Source organism: Clupea harengus, chromosome 19 (assembly GCF_900700415.2).
Source record: "Clupea harengus chromosome 19, Ch_v2.0.2, whole genome shotgun sequence".
In the NCBI taxonomy this organism is placed as follows: domain Eukaryota; kingdom Metazoa; phylum Chordata; class Actinopteri; order Clupeiformes; family Clupeidae; genus Clupea; species Clupea harengus.
In genome coordinates, this window is record NC_045170.1 from 8296071 (window position 1) to 8321159 (window position 25089).

At 41.6% G+C, this 25089-nt stretch overlaps 4 protein-coding genes and 1 long non-coding RNA gene across 8 annotated transcripts; 2 read left to right on the forward strand and 3 right to left on the reverse strand.

Annotated features, from left to right (window-relative positions):
* The first annotated feature begins 6 nt into the window (after window positions 1-6).
* On the forward strand, window positions 7-4112 carry lrrc14b (leucine rich repeat containing 14B). Of its 2 annotated transcripts, XM_031586148.2 has the most exons (4): window positions 7-1996; window positions 2937-3296; window positions 3509-3842; window positions 3879-4112. In XM_031586148.2, exons 1-3 carry the CDS (start codon window positions 1092-1094, stop codon window positions 3822-3824), a joined length of 1581 nt encoding a protein of 526 aa, XP_031442008.1. In that variant the 5' UTR covers window positions 7-1091; the 3' UTR covers window positions 3825-3842; window positions 3879-4112. The 2 variants fall into 2 exon arrangements, with proteins under 2 accessions (XP_031442008.1, XP_031442007.1); XM_031586147.2 differs by having other exon boundaries at window positions 3509-4112.
* Window positions 4113-4545: 433 nt separating this feature from the next.
* On the reverse strand, window positions 4546-8121 carry LOC105905342 (cytochrome b-c1 complex subunit 7). The gene is made up of 4 exons (XM_012833345.3): window positions 8019-8121; window positions 6985-7053; window positions 6650-6816; window positions 4546-4737 (listed from the first exon to the last, which is right to left on the reverse strand). Exons 1-4 carry the CDS (start codon window positions 8035-8037, stop codon window positions 4660-4662), a joined length of 333 nt encoding a protein of 110 aa, XP_012688799.1. The 5' UTR covers window positions 8038-8121; the 3' UTR covers window positions 4546-4659.
* A 469-nt stretch (window positions 8122-8590) lies between these two features.
* On the reverse strand, window positions 8591-13401 carry mterf3 (mitochondrial transcription termination factor 3). Of its 2 annotated transcripts, none has more exons than XM_031586151.2 (8): window positions 13028-13401; window positions 12236-12621; window positions 11841-11993; window positions 11341-11530; window positions 10839-10986; window positions 9551-9622; window positions 9174-9182; window positions 8591-8859 (listed from the first exon to the last, which is right to left on the reverse strand). In XM_031586151.2, the coding sequence occupies exons 2-8, from the start codon at window positions 12609-12611 to the stop codon at window positions 8665-8667; spliced, it is 1143 nt and encodes a 380-aa protein (XP_031442011.1). In that variant the 5' UTR covers window positions 12612-12621; window positions 13028-13401; the 3' UTR covers window positions 8591-8664. The 2 variants fall into 2 exon arrangements, with proteins under 2 accessions (XP_031442011.1, XP_012688790.2); XM_012833336.3 differs by having other exon boundaries at window positions 9174-9335; window positions 13028-13387.
* On the forward strand, window positions 13357-24762 carry ptdss1b (phosphatidylserine synthase 1b). Its single transcript, XM_031586150.2, has 13 exons — window positions 13357-13606; window positions 14074-14165; window positions 14588-14632; window positions 14815-14939; window positions 16555-16713; window positions 16894-17045; window positions 17411-17552; window positions 17841-17953; window positions 18349-18414; window positions 21322-21421; window positions 21804-21872; window positions 22350-22416; window positions 22575-24762. The coding sequence occupies exons 1-13, from the start codon at window positions 13428-13430 to the stop codon at window positions 22676-22678; spliced, it is 1413 nt and encodes a 470-aa protein (XP_031442010.1). The 5' UTR covers window positions 13357-13427; the 3' UTR covers window positions 22679-24762.
* Window positions 14814-16548, reverse strand: LOC122133794. Of its 2 annotated transcripts, none has more exons than XR_006152992.1 (2): window positions 15567-16548; window positions 14814-14906 (listed from the first exon to the last, which is right to left on the reverse strand). It is a non-coding gene; the product is annotated as an uncharacterized LOC122133794 (long non-coding RNA). The 2 variants fall into 2 exon arrangements; XR_006152993.1 differs by lacking the exon at window positions 15567-16548 and adding an exon at window positions 15285-15450.
* Window positions 24763-25089: the final 327 nt, after the last annotated feature.

The following is a 25089-nucleotide window of genomic DNA, read 5'->3' on the forward strand; positions in this document are numbered from 1 at the left end:
TCCACGGAACCTGCTTTGTGAATTTAACATTTGCATTTACATCACGAGCTTCAGTTTTAGAATCGCTGCACCCCTCAGTGGTTGGTCGGTGTATTACACAAATACTGTGACTGCTTCCCTACTTGCATATCTAAATATTAAATCACACTTATCATGAGAAACTCTATAATAATAATAATAATTAATTACATTTATAGCGCACTCTATATTCATCTGAATCTCAGAGTGCTACAGTAAAAACATAGTTAAAACATAGTTCTACTCTATATTTATGTTCCTTGTGAGGCCTTTCTATTTAATGTATAATAATAGGTTTCTCTGTTACTTTACTTCTTAGACTTTGATCATTTTATAATATTCAATGTTGCTTTCATTGTTTGAAATATCAAATAGCTAATGATAAATGCTGCATTAAGTATCAAAACAAGCCTTCACATTTTTTTATTAAATGTTTATCAAATATTTTGTCTGCAGCTATGCTTATTATTGCACTAAGAAGTTAGGGGTTCATCTGACTTTTAGGTGTTCCGTGTAGGTGGAGGAACTGTTAATCCTTTTGTTATAAATAAACGTTGTGCATGACTGTGTTATTAAACTTGTGAGCGCAAGAACGAGTATAAAATGTTTGTAGGTGTTTGGTTGAGATGTGACTTGTTTAATCATGCCTACTCATTACGCGTAACAACGTGCTGTGCAACAACGCAACATTGCGGACGGGATCAAGGACAGGAAAGTGAGGATGTGTTATAGGTCTTTGTGGAACGGAGGGCAGTGGAAAAGTTTGTTGTCTACTAACCTGCTGGTGAAAGTCTCAAATAGACTCGCTGTCAAAGGCCCACGGGGCCGAGTGCCTGAGACAGCTGCTTCTAAAAATAACAGACCCGCTCAGGCACCCTGTAGGAGTACACGGACACACATAGCAATAGCAAAGTCTAGCCAGAGGTCTGGCGCACTGACTCTCAGGCAGACAAAAGCACAGACTGCACACATGCGGCAGCAAACAAAGAAAACCAGAACAACACAACCTCCTGTCACTCATCCACGCTCTTTGCTGAGCTGTTGACTGTCAACACAACATATACTTTTCGACCATGAGGAGCCTGCGCTTCCTCGCGGCTGAGAGTTTCGTGGGTTGCGGCCCAAGCGCTCATGAGAACATCAGCAGCCTCTCCCACAACCTGTACCCCCTGATCTTCAAAGCCGCCTACCTGCGAGAGGAGGCTGCGTTTCTGCATGACCTTGTCCAGACCTGGCCTCTTCCCCAACTAAACCTCCAACGGCTGCTGGGACGCACAAGTGACTGCCAAGAGGACCTCACCTCACGGACGTGTCGCATATGCCTTGATGCAGTGTTCACCGGGCTTCGGGACTATGTGTTGAGCGCGCCAAAAACGTATGCTAAATCTCTGCGGCTTGTCGATTTGACGGGTTTACAGGACCAGGAGCGGCAGCCGTGCAACTGTGAGAAAACACTAGGGCGCTGGGCCCGCACGGAGCGTTTGACCCGCATGTGCTATGAGGTGATGGTGGCCATTCAGGCTGGTACAGCAGATCCGTCGGCATTGGACACCGAGGTGGATGTTCGGCTGGAGGCGTTCGTCACGGGCCGCAGCTACGAGGTGGTGGTGCAGGCATTGCTCCTTCGACGTCACTGTCCATTGAAGATTCGCTGTACCACCCTGCGTGCTGACTCAATTTCCGTGAAGAATCTGGTTTATTTTCTGCGGCTAGCGGAGCCCGAGGGGCTTCAGAAGTTGGAGGTGGTCCACAATGTCCACCTGGAGGCTTCGCACTTGGAGGTAATTCTTTCCAAGCTGGACCTCAGAGAACTGCGATCCCTCACGCTCCCCGCTCGTGCTCTGAATGTGAGGCGGATGGGACCCGAAGAGTTGGGCCAGTTCGGGGTTCTGGGAGATTTGTTAAGTAAGCTGACACACCTGAGTGAACTCTACCTGGGCTTCTCAACTTTAACGGGACACCTTCGAAGGCTGATCAGGTACTATGTGTGCCTATAGCTTGAGATAATCTTTACGATGCTGCCCTACATGCAGGGGTTGTATTTGTGAGCTGAATTTACCTTAAAGCAGCAATACGGAGTTCTGTTCTAAAACTAGTAAGCTAACTACCCTAAACAGCATGCAAAAACCTTGCAAACACCACCAATAGCCCAGCTGACACTGATAGAAGCTTGCCAACACACTTACTGGTGTCTTTTGGCAGTTTAGCTGGCAATGTCATGCATGTGAAAGCTTTTTTTTTTTTTTCAATTTTGCAGGTTGTACCAGCCCGTTATACAGAACTACATAGGGCATATCCTGGGTGGCTAGTGGGGAAGACACAGGTGTTTATCTGTCCTTCACATGACCATATGCTATCAAAATGAATTTGCATATCTCAAAAAGTGTCAAATTGTTGCATAGTTTAATTATTTGTCTACACTGTTGAGATGCAGCTTATGTACACACGGCCTCAAAACCACCACAAGAGTGTGTGTGTTATAAGAAATGTTTTCTTATTTCACTACCATATATCCAGACAGTCCATTGTTCTGACTGACATGTTGTGTTTGAGTTCTTTGTTTTCATTTAGAGAATGTTGGCTGAGACTGAGTGTTGGATGACGCTGACAGGAACCTGGCAACAACTAAAACGCTCCACATTTAGCAAGCACTGTGCCACACCAAAGTTAACTTGTTCTTAATATGTCACAAATCAAATGAGGTAGACATTTGCCTGGAAGTACAACAGTAGTAGATTTTATGTTTTTTTTTCTTCTGTCTGTTCTTACACTCCACTTCGCCTCTCTTTCAGTGTCCAGTCTGACCCTGTGTTTTTCTTTGCATATGACAATAAAAGACTTGAACTTGAACTTGAACTCTTTCAGCTACTCTCCCCTTTAAACTCTCTCCTACTTTTTCTGCCCCCTCCTCCCTCCAGTCCTTTGACCACCCCTCTGCAGTGTCTGGAGCTTGCCAACTGTTCTCTGTCAGCGATTGACATGGCCTACCTGGCCAACAGCTTACACAGCGAGAACTTGGTTCGCCTGGACCTGAGCGGGCATGAGGTGGGCGACCTCTTCCCCAACACCTTCCGGAAACTTCTTCATCGCTGCTCAGCCACTCTGTGCAGCCTCTGCCTGGAAGAGTGTGGTCTGGAGGATGAACACCTGGAGCTGCTTCTAGAGGCTCTGGCCCCCTGTGACAGCCTACAGGAGTTTAAGATCCTGGGGAACCCGCTGAGCTGGGTTGCCCTGCGGAGGATTTTCAACATGCTGGCCCAACGCTTCCCTAACCTGAGGTACCGCTGGTGGAAATTACATAACTCAAACAGATAATTTTCTTACCACACTGTTTTGTGTGTTGTTCCCCCTTCATTAACGCTCATGGTATTCCTTTACATATTATTCACAGTATTAAAGCAAAGCTATGGCTAGCTACCTTTATTGCAGTTTTGTGGATTGAGGCATGGTTAATCTGCACACAGCTGACTGTCTTGCTTGTGTTCTGTAGGTACGTGGAGCTCCCAGTGCCACGAGATTGTTACCCTGCAGACGTCACCTATCCTCTAGACGACAGCATACTACTGCAGTACGACGAGGAAAAGTTCAGTGAGGCACGGGCAGAGTTGGTGGGCATCCTGGAGCATTCTGGGAAGGGCCATGTGGAGGTGTGCACCCCGCTTTTGGGTGTGTATGACCCAGACATCAACGAGACGGCCAACGAGCTTGGGGTGTCCATGGTGAACGCTTTCAAAGACGTGGTGGGCGATTTCATTGACACAGTCACAGACGTGGAGGAGAGGAGGGAGAGCAGGCTAATGGAATGAATTGGGAGGAGAAAAAGGGGAGAGATGATGGTGTGTCTAAGGAGCGAGGGATATGGAGATGGACAGAATTTGGGAGGTGAAGAAAAGTAACAGGTGGAAGGAAGAGTAAAAAAAAAAGGAGTGGTATGCCTGAAAAGATGCAAGGATTTTGAGTGTTTTTATAGGTATGTGAACAAATGCACGGACTGTTACATAGCCAAGATGAGAAGAAAAACAATGGACCTCAAGATTATGCTTCTGTGTGGCTACAGTCAGCTGCAGAGAAAGTGTGCGTAGGATCGGGGAAAGCGCTGGCAGTACCTGTTGCCATGGTGCTATGGTGTCCATCAAGAATCAAGGTGATGGTGCAGCTGCAGTCAAGTGTTTGGGTGCTCTATCCCTGATGTACCAAAAACATGTAATCTTGTAGATGGAAAATGTGTAGATAGATTTGGACAACATTGTGTGCCAAGTCTTGAGAAACTACAGGTCACTGATAGCAGTGAATTCTTTTGTATTTTTAAAATCATCAGTACATGCTTTAGCACCACTTTGTACATCACTATATGTAAATGTTTCGGATCATGATATTGATGTAAAAAATTAAACGACAGTTCCTTCAGTGTGGTGTCTATACAATCATACAAATGAATTAAAACACCCTTGATTTCAGGGGCATGCCACAAAGAGCCACCGTTGTGTGTTTGTTATTGGGAAAGGAAATGTCAAAGCTGACTGGACCATCAGTTAAAAGAGGCTTTAATAATTACAGTCACCGTACACATAATACACTATTTTTTAAATACAAGAAATCAGAGACCAGACTACATAGCAGTGTAGAGCCCCCTCATTCACTCTACTTCTTCGCCCATTCCTCCACCTCCTTCCTCTCCCGGATCACCTCTTTCAGGTAGGGCTCCAAGTAGTACTTGTCCTGTAAGAATCACATGCACACACACGCAAAAGAACATGTTATCAGTGTGCTGATAAAAATGTAATAACAGACAAAGTTAATTCAATAGTCCTATCATTTTTAGTGTTTACAGCAAGCACAAACATTTTCTTATTTATTTTTGTTAAGCTCTCTGAGTGAATCTGTGCCCCAGCAGACTAGTCAGGCATGATTTTGGGTCACAGCATTTTAAACATTATTTTCACACACACATTACAATATTTTTAGTCTAAGTACATTTTGATGTAGTTTTTATCATCCTTGGGTATGACCACAGTCTAAATTATGTGTCCAAATATATACAATCTCTTTTCAATAATTTGTAGATGATGTTTTCACTAACTAGTTGTTTCACAGTCATATGTTGCAAACAGAATGGGTGTTTTTATCTTGTGGTAGGCCTATGTGATGATATGAATCCATTTTAAGAAACAGTAGCTAAACCCAAATAATAACGCGCTACTTTGTATAGAAGAAATATTTGTTTACATCGCATTATCTGTGCTTTCCCGAATAATGGCTTAAGGTGCCAGGGGTTCAGATTCATATCTACCAAGGTTATGGGAAAAATATTGTAGAAAGAGACATATCACCGAGGGGAAAATGAATGGGGAGCCTGTAAGGCCGGTAACACTTAACCATGTCAGATCTATGACTGGAAGCCCTGCCTTTTATTATAAAGTCGGAAAAGGCATAAATAGCATTCCACCTCATAGAAACGCTCCGTTTATTTTTGCCGTTACCAGTTGTGACTTAGTGGACAACAGGGGAAGCCCAACCTGCTCAGAATTAAATTACTTAAAAAAAAGTTTTTTAAAAAAAATGTAAAAGTGGCTGTCTAACATAAGCAGCTAATGAACTGCATTTCAACCACAGTGAGTTGTTGGTCAGAGACCATTGTCGTAGTGAGCAATGTATGTCAAGTTTGATTTTTTTTTGGGAAAACGATTTTGTTAGGTTGCCATTTGAGCAACAGCTAAATATTACAGAGATAGGGAGGTCCTCGCCTGATATTGCTTTAGTGCAAAAAAAGGCAACCAACACTATGCTAAGACTGCTTTTCGCTTCACTAAATTCACAATTTCTTCACATGATTGTGCAAAAGATCCACCTCGCTGAGCGCACTCGCAAAATTCCAGCGAGTTGTGCTACCGGCTGGTATTCTGCGAGTGCATGTAATCAGTGAGGAGTTGTGCAGAGTTGTGTAGTGCATGTAATCAGTGAAGGCCATGAATGACTGCTCAGGGTCTTCACTTGCATCCCGAAAGACCCCAGGCTGGGACATGGATGCGATTCATCAGAGTGTGGCTCTGCAGAAGACCCTGAACAGGAATCTCCGAGCGACAGGGACAAAAGGTCGTTGTTGTGACTGGGAGAGCTTGGAACAAGGGTTAGGCCAAAGCAGTGATTGGAGTGAAACGCCCCCCTGTTGATTCGTACTGCCAGCTGTACTTTCAAATCCTTGACAGTTTCTCTATATCTCAAATCCTGACAGTGCCTCACAGATTTCCCCGACATGAAAAGTCTAAGCTTTTTCTGTGTCCTTGACCAAGGGTCGTTCAGCAACTTTGCAAAACGGGACGGGTTCCCGAAATGTGTTAGAACTAGACTGAAGTAGCGTCTTCTCACTTGGTAAAATATGTGTCACAGGAGCATGTTTTCTTAATGTGATACATTTTTGATTTATAGCCTGCAAATGTGGTTGGAGCATCAATAAATGTTAAACAATTACTAAAATCAAGTTTGTAACTAGTTCTAGCTCCCTTATAGGAGAGCCACCAAACACAAAGTATGGTTATGTAGGCATTCATTAAAATGAAAACCTCCATGTTCCATGACCTTTGATGGAACTGGTTCAACATCAGTGTTCTTAACTTGGCATGAGCCGTCTTACCTCCTCGTATTTAGTCCAATGGTCCTTGGGGAGAACCTGCTGTTTCATGGAAAGGTCAAGGGCCCTCTTGATGCGGAACATTCTGTCATTGTACACGTTCTCCGGCAACCTGCGGAGGGCTTCCTTTACATCATCATCTTCATGCAAGGTGTCATCTCGCATAAGACCTGCAATGGGAAAACAGTTTAGGAATTGTGTCTTCAAACGCCTTCTCATCTGATTCCCTACACAAGTTATAACACAAGTAATGTTATGTATCCACAGTGACTATATATTGTAAGGAGCTGTAATAAAATGTTCAAAGTGTTGACTTAAAAGGGTGAGGAATCACTTACCTAGCTTGTTGAAACCACAAGCATTGTAGTACCATTTACGGAACCCTAGCAGAAGCCTGCCGGTAGCAGCTGGGGAGAGTAAGCATCAGATTTAAAAGATAAGTTATTCAACACAAGACAACATAAATGTTAAAATACAGAAAGAGATGTTAAGTGTCAACAAATGAGGGAATGAGGGTCAGATGTGCTTCAGGGAATGCCTACACTAGCAGATAACATTTCGGTATGAATCGTAGGACACATTCAGGTCGCTGTTCACAAAGAGCTTGATGTTTAAGTCCGGAATCATAATTCTTTACTGTTAGCTTACATACAATTCAACTACAAAAGGTAGGTTTTAGGTGCTTCAGATGACATAGCAGCCACAGCAGGCTCAATAAGCGTATCACGAATGACAAATGAGCATTTGGTTAGCCTTGACCAGTAACTTCCGTATGACCTCAAATAACATCCATTGTATAAGCAGAGAAATCAGTCTAGAATAAACTCAACAACAAAGAATAAACTCTTTATGCCCAACTGAATGTTGACTTGTCAAATCAGAATACGGTACATATTTTGAAATGTAGTCAAAACGTTCAAGCTGACCTAGCTACTAACGTTAGCGACCTCTACCTAGCTACGAAAACATGGATATAGTTAACGATAGCTAACTAAGCATTGAGCTTCATTCATTTTGTCATAACGCTAATGTCACTCAAATTTTAACGGAACGAACGCACTGTAATGACTGTAATGATTTAAACATAAATGTAACAGTCTTGATTAATCTGGCCAGCCATCTCTGAAGTAAGCACATCTCATCTGTAGCTAACGACACCTAGCCAGCTAGCTAATAGCTCGCTACGCTAACTACGTGAAGTCAGGGGACATACAGTAGAGGACACTGCGAAAAGAAAACTGCTTCGCATTATGACAATACAACAACACACTGTATTTAATTTATATTAAAGTCACAAAATCGACGACAAATAATAGTTTCTTTAAAAAAAACACGATGTATATCCACTTTTGAAAATCCTGTAACACTTTACCTGGTGCCCTGGTCGCCATTTTCAAAACCAACGGAGCGCGTGAAGGACTGTGGGAAATACGACGTAACGCAATTGCGAAATCGCTTTTATCTGTTTGAAACCAACTGTACGACACCAATCAGAATTCGAAGTTTACTTAGGACTGGCATCAGGAAGAAATGGAATATTTAGCGCTCCAAAATACTTCAAAATACATTTGCTTCAGCGATCGTCCATATGTCACACAAACCAAAAAAAAAATATCTCACACGTGAATCTATTTCTTTACCGATTAGATTGAATGAAGTTGACATTGTGTGATTGAACTCTAGGTTCATCAACTGACTAACACCCATCTAATGAATTTGTTTTAGAGCCCATTACAAAATTCATGGATTCTTATTCAGATGCAACTCCATAAAAATATGGGAATACGATTAAAGGGTTCTGTAGAAGAACTCTAATCTGTAACTGTAAACAACCAACAACATTTGTAGGCCTACACGTGAAGACTCCAAGAAATCTCTTTGGAACTATACATATCAAAACGGGTTATTGAAGTGTCCGTGAACCATCAAATGCATACAACTCAATTTGTTTTTATGGGGCTTTATGAAAACAATGCAATGAAGAAATATACATAGATCAAGACAAATCTACAAATGGACTACAAAGTTTTTTGAAAGCGTTCAAAATCTTCTTCTGTGGCAAGTGCCACACTGACACAGAAGACATCATTTGGGACTGCCACAAGGCGCTCTAGGGAAACATAGTTTGGTTCTGCTGGGTCATACTGTGCTCTTCCCAGGTACTTCAGGAACAGGTGTCTCTCTTTGATCCGCAAAAACTGGGAATTCAGAACCTTTGGAAGGAACAGTGATACTTTAGGAGGATGTGCAAGACACATAAACCCACACACTTGTGGTTAACAGGGAAAAGCAAATATAGCAAAAAAACTGCATCACCTGTATCAATTGTTTTATGATGGCCACTACCATTTTATGTATGTATTTCGAATATGGTAGAAAATCAAACAAAAACTAGCGTCTTTGAGAACTGTGAAAAGCACTATCTAAATGTGATGTATTAATAATAATAATAATATTATTATTATTATATTTAGTACATAACCATGGCAACATGTTTATAGCAACACCAAAACAAATGACAATTTACCTGTGGGAACTTGGCAATAAGAGAATGGGGAATGCCCATGGTAGTGTTAAGGTAATCAAATATCTTGCTCAGCTTTGTCTTGTTTGCTGTCAAAATTTTTGGTACTTCAGTGACCATGTGTTGTATTTCACCTGTACGAAAGCCAAATTCCAGTTCACATACCTGATTGAGAAACAGACAGGCAGAACGTTAGTGTGCAGTTTGAGATGTGTATTTAAGTTTGTGGTCCTCCCCCATGAAATCTTTATTTGTAATGAAAAGTTGAAGGTCGTGATGTCTCACATGACTATACAATGCCCAACATCACTTACATGCCACTTTCCATGTTTCATAGAAAATGCAATAGCTTTTGACAGTAATTATGAAGTGCTTCATACCTTCAGGATCTCCTTTACTGGCTCCAGACTTCTACACAGGAGTCTGGGGAGACGAGTGATGATGTCCCGTGTCTGAAAGTAAACCAAATATAAGGTTATGAGTAGGGTAGGGCTGGCTGAAAGTAGATAGATAGATAGATGGATACTTTATTAATCCCGAGGGAAATTTAGGTCATCCAGTAGCTTATACACATATACACTTATACACCTCACCGACATACATACATAAATCACATATACATAAACATAGGGAGAACATATTCACACAGAGTGTTTCCAGATACAGGACCCTATTGTACAGAGTGCAATGATTTTGACAGTGTCAGTGTCCAGGAGGAAAGTGATCTTGTGCTGCTGGTGTGGATAGTGCAAAAAAATATAATGTTCTTGTGCTTGTAAGGATGGGTAGTGCAAGATAGTGATCTTGTGCTTGTGTGTGTGTGTGTGTGTTTGGAAAGTGCAAAGAGCAAAGTGATAGTGCAGAATATGTAAGTGAAAGTAAACCAAATACAAGGTCATAAGGTTATGAGTAGGGTAGGGCTGGCCGATTACTTGAATTTCCTTTACAATTACAATTCTGACTTCCAACGATTATGAAAACAACATAATCAAGATAAAACAGCTTGGGTTATAAATCCAGCGCACTCCTTTCCTTTACAGCTGTGCACTTTCCGAGTTGAGTCAGGGAAGCTATCTGTTCAAGTAATTTGTACACTCACCTGTCTTTGCATTATATGTTAATTTGCACATTCCCCCTACTCCATTTGCTGCCTGTCCTCACTTAAAAAATGTCAGATGTAATCTTATGAAATCGCTGCAATTTCGCTCTCTTGCTTTGAATGAATGGAATGTTGACTTTGTACGTAATTCAACGGTGTAAGTATATCAAACAGGGAGTGATTCCGAGTGGGGTGGTTCCAGGGTGTCATCACTCACAGAATGCCTCTTGTCCAATCATACATTAATACATTGTTCAACTGGCTCTGTTTTGTTTTTCAGTTGATTTATATTTAAAATTCAAGAAAATCCACTGTTTCATTTTTTATTTTTAAGTTAAATAAGTGCACGATGTTTCCAAAGTCAATGAGTAATCGTATTAAATAATCATGATCTCAATACTGACCAAAATAATTGTGATTATGATTTTTGCCATAATCAAGCAGCCCTTGAGTACGGTGTGGTAGTGAACCCTAAAAAGTTGCAGCGGTAGTAAAACTCACACATACACTCTCTCTCTCATTTGTCAAGCACTTTTATCTAGAGTGATAAAGAATAAAATCAACTTTACCTTTCCAGGGTTGAGACCCAAGATGTCTTGGTAGAAGCCCAGACGATTGTCCAGCCTCTTCACATTAAAGTTCAGCAAATATGGGGCTTTACAAACCATAGAGGCTATTGACTCTGTGCTGAACTTCTTTGACTTGAGATAAGAGACCCTATAAATGGAGAATGTTGCATTTGATACAAGAATGATTTTTAGTGCTGTTTGTTTTAGTGCAAAATATGGTCATATTATCAGTGAGCCTATATAATTTAATTGAAAATAGACAATAGTAAGCCAAAAACTATGTTCATTGTCCAACTAACACGGTTTGCTGTATCTGTCTGTGATGACAGGATCTCACATTTGAGATAACTGTAAATCTAAAGGAACGCCACTTCTAAGAAAGACTAAAAAACGAATTTTACAGTTCAGGAGATATAACACTCACATCCCACATATACTTTACCAGTAAACAAAGTATCACTGTTTTATATCTGGTTCAGTGGTTAAGGAGTTCGAGTTTCACCTGGCCTTCAGTTTGTCCAGGCTCTCTGTGAGGATGAAGGGATTGGTCGTGATCACGGACCCCAGCTGGCCATCCTGCAGCCCCAGATCCTTGAGGAAGAGCAGCCGAGGAGCCACATCTGATTGGAAGTCCAGCCTCACCAGCATGGAACCCACATTCCGCCGCTGGTCTAGTTTCCATAGATCTACACCTGGAGAAACAGACAACAAAGACCAAAACAGTGGAACACACGTCATCAATTCAGTATGCACAATTTATCATTCAGCTGCTGGAACAACCCATGAATTGACACTAGGAACTACTATGAAACTAGAAGCAATGTGCGCAGTTTGGGGAAATCTAAGACCCCAAAAGACAGACTAGATGCTGCCTCCAGAATTCTCATAAAGAGGGCTACATTCTGGTGCATTCTTTCGATCCACTTGAGCCCACCATCTGAGACATACCCATTGGTGCATCTCTGCACGTTCTGTCGCATAGCTCCCTATAGTTGGCTGTACCTAGTTGCAGTAGCTTGGTGAGTGTTTCTGATTGGTCAACGTAGTCTCTGAGAGAGAATGAGATGGGGGGTAAGGCTTGAGGCACCAGGATCTGAATTGCCTCCTCATCGCTGATTTCTTCAAGAGCTGAGAGGCTTGGGACATCCTCCAAATCTGCACATCAGAAAATATAGAATGCTAGATGAAATTCAACAGTTACTGGTTATTGACACAGTCAAATTCCACTCCGATTTATCTATTCAGAGGCCCCCTGCAATATATATTTGAAATTAATTAGGAGTCAGATACAGCTTTAAAACAGCCTTCCTGAAACTACTTAATATGAGTGAGCAGATACTAAATCACAGATTTGTGAACAAAGTTTAAAATGGGAAAATGTACTTTAGCAGACTCACCAATCACAGCTGGCATTTCAGTCAAAGGGAGTTTTCTGCTGGGCGCCTGCGCCTGCTCATAGATTATTACATTCTTTGCCTCTGGTTCTTCGCAGTCACTTTGTTTGACCTGACACCTGTGTTGTGTAACAGAACAATAACGGAGGCCTCCAACTCCTAACCTTCCTTCTGTGGTCTGTGAGGATATATGACCACTATGAAGGACTGGGTGCTGTGCTAGAATGCTGTGCATGCGTTTCACTGTGGTTGTGTGACCGCCAAGAGGCTGCTGGGGGGCTGCTGTACAGTCGGTGGAAGGGTGGGTGATGATAGACATTATCCTGCCACGCAGCAGGCGGACACATCGTTGACCAACGTGCATATTGGTGGAAAACATGGGGCAGCTCCTGAAACATATAAACAAATGGTAATGGTAATGTTGAAAAAAAAAGCCGCCTCTGGTGACTGGTTATCAAGTAGTTGCATGCATAGACATATATAGATTATATGCCTATGGTTGCATGGACCAATATTACAAAATGAGAGGATTTCAACACATCCACACTTCAGTGGAACTTTAGTTTAGGTTTTACGCGTCCTTAATTTAGTGACTGATTACCCAGAAATCCCGATCATCGAGGATTGCGAGATACTAATAAGATTGCCAGCTAGCATAGCATAGGCTACCAAATATTCCAAACGCCGGAATATCTATGCTAGTTTGCAACCACTGTAGGCTAGGAACACAAATTACAATAATCCTGTCGTTATCTGATATCTCTTATTTATGAGTCGTAAAAACACCACATCTACCTTCTAACTTCTGTCACTAGTTGTCACTCCATTCCACACATTCAAAGTCTCTTCATTTGTCTCACATGTCCTCTCCAATGTTGTTGCGGAAGTCCTGAATGTACCAAGTCAAGGCGGTGTAGCTAGCTGATATACCAGTTGCGAACAGAATAAACACACTCGAATAGAATGACTATAGTCCTCATGTATGTATATTTAAACTAATTATAACTGTCTTTTGACGGCGGAATTGGCTTTTATTATTCTATAATCATAATTGCACGAAGTTTGACAGTACATTCTTAATGATTTCCCCTCCGGCATGGATGTGATGACACATTCTGTTTAACAACTTGATCACTGACAGCCACTTGAAGCTCTGCTGGACCGCTAGTGGTTGCCGTTCACTGCCACTGAAGTGATGGCGCCGACCCTGGGATCCCGGACGCTCAGCAAAGATGACATTAATTATAAACTACATTTCCGAATGATAAATGAGCAACAAGTCGAGGATATCACCGTCGAGCTTTTCTATAAACCACACACTATCACGCTGTTGACATTTACTGTGCTCAGCTTGATGTACTTCGCATTTACCAGGTAAATAATTTATGGTCTTAGCTGACCATGATGGATGATTTTGGATAGACTGAAAAGTGTTGATTCGTATGAAAATGTACTTGTCAGTGTAATTGTTGACGCAGGATGTGGGCTAGTTGGAATTAACAGTTGTTTCCATTGTTGTCTACATATATTGTCATACTGTGTTCTACAATGTACTATTGTCAAATAGATTTCTACAAATGAAATGCTCTATCTGTTTTTATCTATAAATTATATATTTGCCAGACTTGAGTAGTCTTTGGTGAAGACTTATGTTAATGTTAAACTTGGTTAATTGTTATTTTGTAGTCATGCCTGCACTAGCTGCCACTACACGTGTCTTCTTAGTAAAACACTTTTTTCTGTGGCCCTACTTTAAAAACATTCTAAGATGGTTGCAAATTATCAAATCTAGTCTAACATTAGGAGTTCAGGAGTTTTAGACTTTTGTCTTTCTCTTGCAGAGATGATACAAACCCAGACAGTAATCTGCGAGTAGGGCTGGTGTTGGTTGTCTCCTTCTTCCTGATCATTAGTGTCCTGGCTTTCCCTAATGGTAAGGCATGCTCTATCAGCCTAAGGTCTTGACTGAATCAACCTGCTCTGTGCTCTGCTCTCTGAAGGGATTGAACTGGATTAATGTGACTTGAAGTGTGTTACAAGGCCAATCGTAATGATTTAAGACCTTTGCCAGGGTGGGCTGAATTGTATTCACACAAATTCACCAGTTCAACTAGGAAAGCATACTTTTTAAGGGTAGAAAGACGCCACCAAACTGCACTTCTGCGTGTTGGTAACCACAGGAGAAGTTGAATAGGACAACTTGTCACTCTGTCCCTAAAAGAACTTGAAATAGTGTTTGATTATCTATGACAAATCATTTTATTAAGAGTTTTGTAAAATTGTGCACTGTAGACTGTATAAATGCTCTGATGATGGTACAGTCATTTTTAACAGATTTTCACTCTCTTTTTTTAGGTCCCTTCACCAGGCCACATCCTGTAATATGGAGAATGGTTTTTGGTGAGTATGAATGGCATACATTCATGATTGATGTAGAATATAACGGACAGAAAAAGTCCATTCTCTCACATCTAAAGGGTAAATTGACCATTTAAAAAACAGTCAAAATGAAACTATAATGGTTTGGAGGGGAATGGGACATTTTGATCGACTACCTGATGTGTGCCGTCCCTCTTCTTCAGGTCTCAGTGTTCTTTACTTCCTCTTCCTGGTTCTCATCATCTTCCTGAACTGGGATCAAGTGAAGACAGTCATGTATTGGCTGGACCCAAACCTGCGGTATGCCACCCGGGAGGCAGATATAATGGTCAGTGATGTTTACATTTACATTTTACATTTAGTCATTTAGCAGACGCTTTTGTCCAAAGCGACATACAAGGGAGAGAACAGTCAAGCTAAGAGCAATAGAGACCTAGTGTAACAATAAATACTATTACATAAGAAATAAAAAAAAAGTGCAGGAATGTAACTGCTGTAAGTGCAAGTTAAGTACTAAATTTAATATAATCTATATCCACTACTACTTACTACAACTTACTAGGGTCCCACAGGATTCAGAGCTAAGATGGATGAACGGATGGTAAATGGAAACCTTTATTAGGGTGATTAGTAACCCTTTCACCATTCAGTATAAATAAATAGTTATATTTACCCCTGCATAGTGTTGGAATGCTTGCCTCTGACACATTTGGCATTCAAGATTTTAAGTACCATCCTTTGACAATCTAACAATCTTAGCATTTAATCTTAGAGTAATTAAAAAAAAAAATCAGTAACTTCAACTCTAGCACTCGAACTGTGTAGTTTAATGTAGTGTGGCACACCTTTTCCATTCTTTAAGTACTTTTCTCACAGTTCCTTTTCACTTCCTTGTGTGATGCGGTTCTCTCGGTGCCGAGATGTAATTGGGCTGATGGCAGCATTGGGTACTTACAATGAAATGGAGCCAGTTGCTTCACTGGAGGTCGTCATCCATTTTAATGAACCCACGTATGAAGATTGAGGGAGCTGAGGGGTACTGAAGATTCAGTGTCACTGGGGGGGATCTACAATCAACAGACTCTCTCCTACACCTCAACACCACCGTCACAACCTTGTCAACACACACACACACACACACACACACACACACACACGCACGCACACACACAGTGAGTGGCTTTTTATGTCTGTTTAAATTGTGGCAATTAGATCTCATGTTACCCCAGTGACAGTAAACAACAGTGGCTGGACTTCGAACAGGCAGAGGAATTTTAAGAGGACATCGTTTCCTGTATGAGGATTGTTGTTAAATTTATGTTTATGTATGAGGTCAGAAATAAACCCTTAAAGGTTTATGCTCTTGTGGACTTAAGTGTTAGCGCAAGAAATGACTAATGGTAAAGTTAACCATGAAAACATTGGCTTGCAGTAACACACCAGGACAACAAATATGAATGCCCTACTAGTTGTACGTTTTTTTAACATGTTGATACATGTATGCTAGTTAAGTATGCTAGTTATGCTAGTTAAATTAGAAGTATTAGTATATTATATGAGGTGTTTATGTTACCTATTGTGCCTTGAATTACGTCAAGCGTTCTTCTTATTCATCATTTTACCCTCAGATATATGGCTGCTTGTCATCTGCAGAGCAAAGAAAATTGACACAATTGGTAAAATTGATGAATTAGTACAATTAGTAACATTTCCTTCAAATTATTTGATAGGCATGCCTATGTCTGTTGAATGTCTTTCTGGTGTTTGAGCCTTGTAGCAGAAAATTATCCTCATCAGTGTAAAATTGAAATGAAATAAAAATTTCAAACAAACTTGATTGATCCCCCTTCATCACATGGATAATAGTTTTGTCTTCTTCATTCTTTACTCTCACTCCCTCTTTCTCTCCACTTCATTGTCCCTCTCCCACCTTTGCCTGGCAGGAATATGCAGTGAACTGTCATGTGATTACCTGGGAGCGGATCCTTAGCCACTTTGACATCTTTGCGTTCGGCCACTTCTGGGGCTGGGGCATGAAGGCACTGCTCATCCGGAGCTATGGCCTCTGCTGGACCATCAGCATCACCTGGGAGCTCACTGAGGTAACACAGGGGTTAAAGGCCAGAGTTCAGGGTTCACCACCATAGTAGGATTAGTGAGGTTGAGTTGGTTGGGTTGCTGACCTCTAAAAAAGACCAACGGTTTAGGTTGTTCTTCTCTTGCTCCACCCCACATTCATTCTGAATACTGTTCTTCTTTCCTCTCCCCCTTCTGTCTCTCAGCTGTTCTTCATGCATCTGCTGCCTAATTTTGCAGAGTGCTGGTGGGACCAGTTGATCCTGGACATCCTTTTGTGTAATGGAGGGGGCATCTGGCTGGGCATGACTGTCTGCCGCTTCCTGGAGATGCGCACCTACCGCTGGGCCAGCATCAAGTGAGACACACAGACACAGACACAGACACAGACACAGACACAGACACAGACACAGACACAGACACAGACACAGACACAGACACAGACACAGACACAGACACAGACACAGACACAGACACAGACACAGACACAGACACAGACACAGACACAGACACAGACACAGACACAGACACACATCTTTCTCTGGGCCAGCATCAAAAGACTAGGTCACTCAGTCACGAACAAACATAAACAAACATTCAGGCACACATCTATCACTGAGCCAGAGTTGAGTGTTTCAAGTCGATGTTATGCACAAGTGTACACATACTTCACATACTTTATGTGTTTACACACTTGTAGCGCATGTGTCTGTGTGTTTGCAGGGACATCCATACTACCACTGGGAAGCTAAAGCGGGCTGTTCTGCAGTTTACTCCAGCCAGTTGGACATATGTCAGCTGGTTCGGCCCCAAGTCCTCTTTCCAGAGAGTCACAGGCATTTACCTCTTCATGATCATATGGCAGGTGAAGTGGAGTGACAGGCATCCTGCATCTTATTATTTTGTGGAAGGTATTGTAGTGTAGTAGCAGTAGTATTCCCCACATACAGATTTAATTTAGGTAGAATGCACCAGAGTACGCCTGCTCAGATGTATTTATGGATCTCTCTTCACTCCACCTTGAGTGCAGTATGTGCTTGAAGGTCATTTCCCATAAGTTTACTTTTTTCTCTTTTTCTTCTTTTCTTTTTGGCTCACTTTCCCTCTCTCTTGCCTCTGGTCTCTGGTCCTTCTCCTCTCCTCTCTCTCCCAGCTCACAGAACTGAACACATTCTTCCTGAAGCACATATTTGTGTTCCAGGCCGCTCACCCTCTAAGTTGGTGCCGCATCCTCCTCGTCGGCATCATCACTGCCCCCACAGTACGGTACGAATCATTTAACTACACATCTTATTTTATGTTCAATCAGTTTTGGGATTGATACATATTGTGGATGCGTTTCCTCATTAGAATTCAGTTTTATTATTACATTTTTTGTTTTGTTAAATTGTTTTTCTGTGTGTGCTTCGAAACATTTAAGGCTCCACACAGACTTTTTCTACACAGACTGTGTTGGTAAACAGATTCTCCTTAGAGGCCTGACATTTAAAACCAAGATAAAGTTTGTCAAAGAGTCACTCCCTCTAAGGGTTTTTAATTGATTTTTGATAGAATATTAATTCCAGACAAAATGTAAACATCAAATGCACTCTAAACTCACACAAAACTGGGCTGTGTGGCCTTCAGACAGACTGATATACTGTACTGTTTCCCTACTTCAGGCAGTATTATGCCTACCTTACAGACACGCAGTGCAAACGTGTGGGGACACAGTGTTGGGTGTTTGGGTGAGTATCACTATGTAATTGAGTATGCTTTGTATATGTGTGTGTGTGTGTGTGTGTGTGTGAGTATTGGTGAGTGATTTTGGAGAGACCGTGTGCCAAACATGCTCTTAAGGAATCAGATTGCTGTAGTATTCTCTTAGCAGCACTTTGCTATTTAAGATGTTCTTGACTTACCTGTGTGTGTGTGTGTGTGTGTGTGTGTGTGTGTGTGTGTGTGTGTGTGTGTGTGTGTGTGTGTGTGTGTGTGTGTGTGTGTGTGTGTGTGTGTGTGTGTGTGTGTGTGTGTGTGTGTGTGTGTGTGTGTTGGTTTGTTTGTATGCTTCTATGAGAGACACACTGTAATCGAACCAGAGATGTCTGTGTTGGTCACTGTCTGCTAGAGTTGGTGTATTAGAACCATAGAGGTCATATATGTGTTACTGCAGACATCAGTGTGAGCATTCCAAGGACTAGGATAATTTTGTCCTGAGCCCTGTGTCAGTGCAGCTCCTCGGATAAGGAGCGGGGCCACCTGTGTATTACTGGGCCATTGGTCTCCTTGAGCTTGAACGTGTTGTGGTGTGTGGTAGCTGGACACAGAGTCCATCACAGGCTCTCTAGAATCCCTTTGGGAAACTGCTGATGGTGGCATTCTCTTAAAGCCATGGCTGCCAGTTGCTTGTGTCTATCGGTGCCCATTTGAGGGGATGGGGGGAGGGGCTTGCTGGCAGTACGACCTTAATCAGCTGGCTTCCTATAAATGCCAAACAATGACCCTCTTCTCTCCCCACTCTCCCTCTTTTCACTATGGGCCTACATTCAGTCTACATCCCTCAGTACTGTCTGCTGACCAGAATTAGCATGCCTGTGTGTGTGTGTGTCTGTGTGTCTGTGTGTGTGTGTCTGTGTGTCTGTGTTCGAAAGACAGAATGAGGGATTAGGCCTTTGGCAATGCAATTTTACAAAAATGTCCCATTGTGAAAAAGCATAATCGGCTTGCTCTTGTTTGCTAGTGTGTTGGGGTTGGGCTAGTTTCAGCTTCAGAAAGTTGATCAGGAAAACTCGCGAAAACCAATCAATCAATCAGTCACAACCTTGATTTATTAATTTGTGAAATAGTTAGTTGAATCTAATATGTGTACTAGTTAGTGTAATGTAATATGTGTACAAGTTAGTTTAATGTAATATGTGTACAAGTTGGTTTAATCTAATTTGTGTACTAGTTGGTTTAATCTAATTTGTGTAAATTAGTATGTTAGTTTAATCTACAATTCTTTCTGTGTTTTACTTGCCCTCCTATCTGTCTGTTTTTAGTCCTCTCTCTGATTACTCATTTTTCCATACATTTAGCATAGAATTCCTTAGGACTTTGTAATTCTGTCATACAAATGCAGATTTTCGCAAAATGACACTCACATCGGTACAACCATCTAACTACCAGGTCAACATCAAACTTTGCTCTCAGACGACACACACAAGCAGTCAAAAACACACACTAAGGTGACACTTACACACTAGAGGGATTATTTGAAAACACTCCTACCAAAGGGTCTTTTTTCCCTGAAATTGTTACTTTCAGGGCAATCTACATTATTGTAGCATATACGTAGATTACCGTTACAGGAACACATTGTCAAAACAATGCTATGATAAAAATAAATGTTGCAATGAGGATTGAACACATTTCTGGATGTTTTGTCTCTAACATGTGCTGATTGACAGATCTATATGAAAACATAAACAAACGCAGCAATTTTACAGTAGAAGAAAAATACATAGTATAACTATATAAATGAAACTACTCAACATCATTCTCGAAACTGTAACTACTCTGTGGTCTGCATCAGAATCACAATATGTAACTCCTCTCTGGACTGATTCAGAAAAACAAGATATTGTCTTGGTGTGCATAATCTATGCAGAGAAAATATCATTAAATGCATTGAGAAATGGGGAATATGTGTGGAAATAACATTTGTGAACCTTGGATGGTGACTGAACCAGGCCTGAACCAAAGCAGTCTGACGGAGACTACAGGAACATTGTCCCAAATGATGATGTGTTAGTGGCGTGCTGTTGTTGCCCTGGTTTGAATTTGTGCACTTTGACATCTCTGATAATGACCATATTCACTACTGAAAAGCAGTTTCTACCTCATCAACAGAAGTAGTGTCCCCACAAGGTGTCCGCCTTTCAGTTCTATCAAAACTAAAACATGTTTCAGCAATTACTGATGATGTCACCATCACTGCAGAATTCAATTGTAAAAACAAACCAATAAGAGTCCAAGAGTAGATATAGTCCTTACATGAACGGCAGGTTTACAGTGTATTGCAGTTTCAGCAATACAAATTGTTGAAAATGGATGCACTTGTGAAATAGCTCACTGCATGTTTGGCTGCACTCATTGTCCAGCTTCATCATAGTCATCCCATGCATAAGCACATGATATATGACGTTGATGAATTTCATCTGAAATTACTTGTCTTTGATATTGTGGTCTTTCTCTTCCTCGTCCTCATCCTTTTTGTCCTTGTCCTCCTCTGGTGACCTGCACACCAAATGTCCCTTCGTTTTTGATTCTGCATTTCCGATTGATGTGTTTATCATTTTATGGCTTAGTGTTTACACCATGAAAAAGGTGTGCTTATTGAGTTCAGACGGCGATGCCTTGAGTTTATTGTGTTGATTGCATGTGGTTACTAAATTATCATAAACGTTACACATTGACAAAAGAGCGAATGGTGTTTACAGTTGTGAGAAAAATGCATATCTTGAGAACTGACACAAAGCTATAGGTTATTTGCTAAGGAGGCCGGTTACATTGTGTTAGCAATCAAAACAAACTAAAGTCTGAGAGTTTGTGTGTGTGCGAATTTAAAGTGAAATCAGACTACTGAAAACGCTATACTCTGACTCCTCACCTAGGGCCATAGCCTTTCTGGAAGCGCTGGCATGTGTTAAATTTGGCCAAGACCTCTTCTCCAAGACACAGGCCCTGTATGTGGTGCTGTGGCTTATATGCGTGGTAAGGATCTAGAGCTCTCTCTGTCTATCTGTCTCCTTTTCTTTCATCTCTTTTGATCTTTTATTCCCTGTGTCTCATTGGCCTTCTTTAGACTTTCTTTCTTGGTGAATAAAGATATCATATCTTTTTTTTACAAGTAATGTTGAAGTCTATAAATGTTCAAAGACTGAACAGCAGCAGAGGAGGCACTGCTATGTTTGGCCATCCTGTCAGATAGTCTTCTGTTCTGTTCTCTGTCGCTCTCTCAAATTGTGAGTGCTTTATTGGCATGAAATGCTCAGAGTGGCTGCCAAAACAAACACAGAAACTGTCCACAAAGCAAGAAAAGCAATAGGAAAAGTTTTGTATCCATTCCCTCCCTCTTCCCCTCTTTCCCCCAAAGGCCTTCATAACGTCTCTGTGCTTGTACGGAATGGTGTGGTATGAGCACAGCCATGGATCCAGTATGAAGGTGCGTTCAGTGATTTACACAATCCACAGTAAGCAAGTATAGAACATGCATGTTTAAAACCAATAATATGCAGGAATGTATCACTTTTGGAGGGACAGTTTTATAGACAAGTAGTACTTGTATAATCTTCAAATACATTGATGAGTTTTGTATGTGAAGGACGGATAAACACAAAGTTGTTCCCACTGGCCGCCCAGGCTATCCACTATGTTTTGTTCCAAAAATGTAAAAATGTAAGGAAAGTTTCAGCGGACATTATCACCAAAAGACACCAATTAGGATGATGTTGTTTGGTGTTTGCCAGTTGTTTGGTGTTTGCAAGATTTTTTGCATGCATTTTAGAACACCCCTAACATTGGGTTACTAAAAGTCACTGCTAATGAAGTTAGCACAAAAGATATATGATATGATGGTTTGGTGCATCTGTTGCATCATGAGATGTACTCTTGTATGAAGCATACCTTTCTTTTCCAACAGAGCCTATCTGAATGCGAGGACAACTGTCTCAATGAGTCGAGTGGGAGCATCCTCGATGAGCATAGAGGTAGGCTTTTATGATTTAACAAGTCTGCCCTCTTGTGGCCATAACTCTCACTGTACCCTGCACAAATGTGACATTTTCATTGACACCTTGACTGTATATCCCCAAACCAGTATGGGTCTTGTTTGGAAATACATCCTATGATTACTGATACATGACAGGTGAAAAGGACCCTGGGAGCAACTGTCATCCATCCAGGCGGAGAAAAGGAGGATCTGGAAAGAGTAAAACCGTGAATGGGACAAGCAGGGAAAACCAACAGTAAGACGGATTAGTGTGGGAAAAGTGTGGGAAAGACACTGAAATGCACTCACGTTCCCTAGCGAGAGGAGAGAGGAATAAGAAAAGACTAGAAGTCAAATGTTGTTGGGTCAGAGTTTAAGCATATTAGATCTTTAGAGACACCAGAGACACCAGCACCTTTCTAACAAAAGGTTTCTCAGTGGTTTACAGTAGTATCAGATGTACTTAAAAACATACTAAAAGTTTACCAAAGTTTGACTCCAAGAAAGGCCCCATTTTCAAAATGGCGGCCGTCAGGTCCTTAAAATGACCATTACACCTTTGTTTACCTCCTAGACCAGGAATACTGGTGCCTGATACATGTTTTGGCCATGTAATATTCGAATTAGCATATTTGGATGATAGATAAGTGAGTACAAGTACAATTATATATTAAAAGTAATTGGTTACAAGCATATATATGCGAAAAATAAGTAAAATTCCCCTTAAGTAATTGCATATTTCTTTAAATTTTTTTATAGTGCATTTTTTTTTTTTTGCCTTTTGTTTTTTATATATTTTTTAAACACTTTTCTTATTTATACACCTTAGAGTATGACCTTAGTTAACCATTAGTCGTCACACTCTTCCTCCCATAGAGGTTGATTATAGTGATTCTCACAATTCCCAACTTGACATGGTCCACAAGCAGGCATGCATGGTAGTCCATATGCCCTGTAACTGCACCGTTGTGTTTTGCAGGCAGTTGTGCAATTACAGTGGATCATCTGCAGGAGGCTTTCTGGGGCAGCAGTCTTACTGGTCATAACTGGCAGGAACCGGTTGTCCACCAGTTTCCATCCCCAATCCACTGTGTTCATGTCACCTTCCTTTCCAATCCACACCATGATCTGGAAGTAAACTCTTTGGCAGTGGTATTTGGTTGCGGACTCAGTTGGAGGCAGACGTTCTGGGGCATTTCTTCAGTCATTCCACTTCCATGGGTCAAGCCTCCACTGCTTTTCAAGGATCGCATTAATGTCTGCTCGATGACAAAGTCAGAGCTTAGGCCTGCCCAGTACTGGTTGCTGCGGCGGATCACATGGAAACCCCTGGAAAACTTGTCATGTACATCAGGGTGTCTGGTGTCGAGTTGGCACATTTCTTGGAGGTAGAAATATGCTGATTTCAGGTAGTTGTAGTGCCCAGCGGCGGCAAATATTGGCAGACAGTCCAACATTGTGCGCAAGTGCATCTTCCAAGATCCTGTACGATCTGCTTTGATCAGAGCTCGGGCTGTCTGCAGCATCTTCTGATAGTTTACCCACAGCCGGCTGGTTTTTGACCTTATGCTGAGGTCTGACCTCTTCGTGTCCACCTTTTCCTTGATTTTGTTCAGCATATCTGATGCTGCAGCACTCTCCAAAGTTGTTTCTTTCGTTACCATGGCTCGTTGGTGTTTTATGCCCCCAACGGAGCCTTCCAGGCAGCGGAGCCTTCAAGGCCTAACCCAAACCCTAACCCTGACACTGTTGGGGGTGGGAAGCGCCTTCCATGCAGGCTGCCTTGAAGGCACCATTGGGGGCATAAAACACCAATGAACGCATAGAAGACGACTAGGTAAATTGCTATTAAATCCGGTTAGCATCATTAGCATTTGTTTAAAACTCTTGCGTTCAAGTTGACTGATCATCTCAATATAAGACTCAAAAGTTTTGCCACAGCCGGCTGGTTTTTGACCTTATGCTGAGGTCTGACCTCTTCGTGTCCACCTTTTCCTTGATTTTGTTCAGCATATCTGATGCTGCAGCACTCTCCAAAGTTGTTTCTTTCGTTACCATGGCTCGTTGGTGTTTTATGCCCCCAACGGAGCCTTCCAGGCAGCGGAGCCTTCAAGGCCTAACCCAAACCCTAACCCTGACACTGTTGGGGGTGGGAAGCGCCTTCCATGCAGGCTGCCTTGAAGGCACCATTGGGGGCATAAAACACCAATGAACGCATAGAAGACGACTAGGTAAATTGCTATTAAATCCGGTTAGCATCATTAGCATTTGTTTAAAACTCTTGCGTTCAAGTTGACTGATCATCTCAATATAAGACTCAAAAGTTTTGCACACCCCCCCCCCCCCCCCCCCCCAAAAAAAACCATCAAGGTATCGAACCGTGGGTCAAACATCGTGATACAAACCAAATTGTGAGTTTGGTGTACCGTTACAGCCCTAGTAATCTCATAAAATCATGTATTCCAAAAGTATATAATTATGCCAGTGCAATTTAGACAAGTCCAATGAATTCACAGACCCAGAAAACATGGGGTTAGACACCAAGATTACTTGGCTAGGTCAAAAAATGAAGGAGTTAGGATATTTGAAGGACTTCCTGCCCATCTTGGACGCCATCTTAAAAATAACACCTTTCTAGTGGTCAAACTTTGGTAAACTTTTAGTATGTTAC

Coding starts and splice junctions, on each gene's coding strand:
- mterf3 (XM_012833336.3), bottom strand. CDS start 12,611: ATGTTTTCCACCAATATGCACGTTGGTCAACGATGTGTCCGCCTGCTG. Junction 11,994..12,235: donor TGAAATGCCAGCTGTGATTG/GTGAGTCTGCTA, acceptor TCTGATGTGCAG/ATTTGGAGGATGTCCCAAGC. Junction 9,336..9,550: donor CAGTAAAGGAGATCCTGAAG/GTATGAAGCACT, acceptor TTTCTCAATCAG/GTATGTGAACTGGAATTTGG.
- ptdss1b (XM_031586150.2), top strand. CDS start 13,428: ATGGCGCCGACCCTGGGATCCCGGACGCTCAGCAAAGATGACATTAAT. Junction 13,607..14,073: donor ATGTACTTCGCATTTACCAG/GTAAATAATTTA, acceptor TTTCTCTTGCAG/AGATGATACAAACCCAGACA. Junction 17,954..18,348: donor ATCACTGCCCCCACAGTACG/GTACGAATCATT, acceptor TCCCTACTTCAG/GCAGTATTATGCCTACCTTA.
- lrrc14b (XM_031586147.2), top strand. CDS start 1,092: ATGAGGAGCCTGCGCTTCCTCGCGGCTGAGAGTTTCGTGGGTTGCGGC. Junction 1,997..2,936: donor CACCTTCGAAGGCTGATCAG/GTACTATGTGTG, acceptor TCCTCCCTCCAG/TCCTTTGACCACCCCTCTGC. Junction 3,297..3,508: donor CAACGCTTCCCTAACCTGAG/GTACCGCTGGTG, acceptor TGTGTTCTGTAG/GTACGTGGAGCTCCCAGTGC.
- LOC105905342 (XM_012833345.3), bottom strand. Junction 6,817..6,984: donor TTGTGGTTTCAACAAGCTAG/GTAAGTGATTCC, acceptor TTCCCATTGCAG/GTCTTATGCGAGATGACACC. Junction 4,738..6,649: donor ATTGGACTAAATACGAGGAG/GTAAGACGGCTC, acceptor TGATTCTTACAG/GACAAGTACTACTTGGAGCC.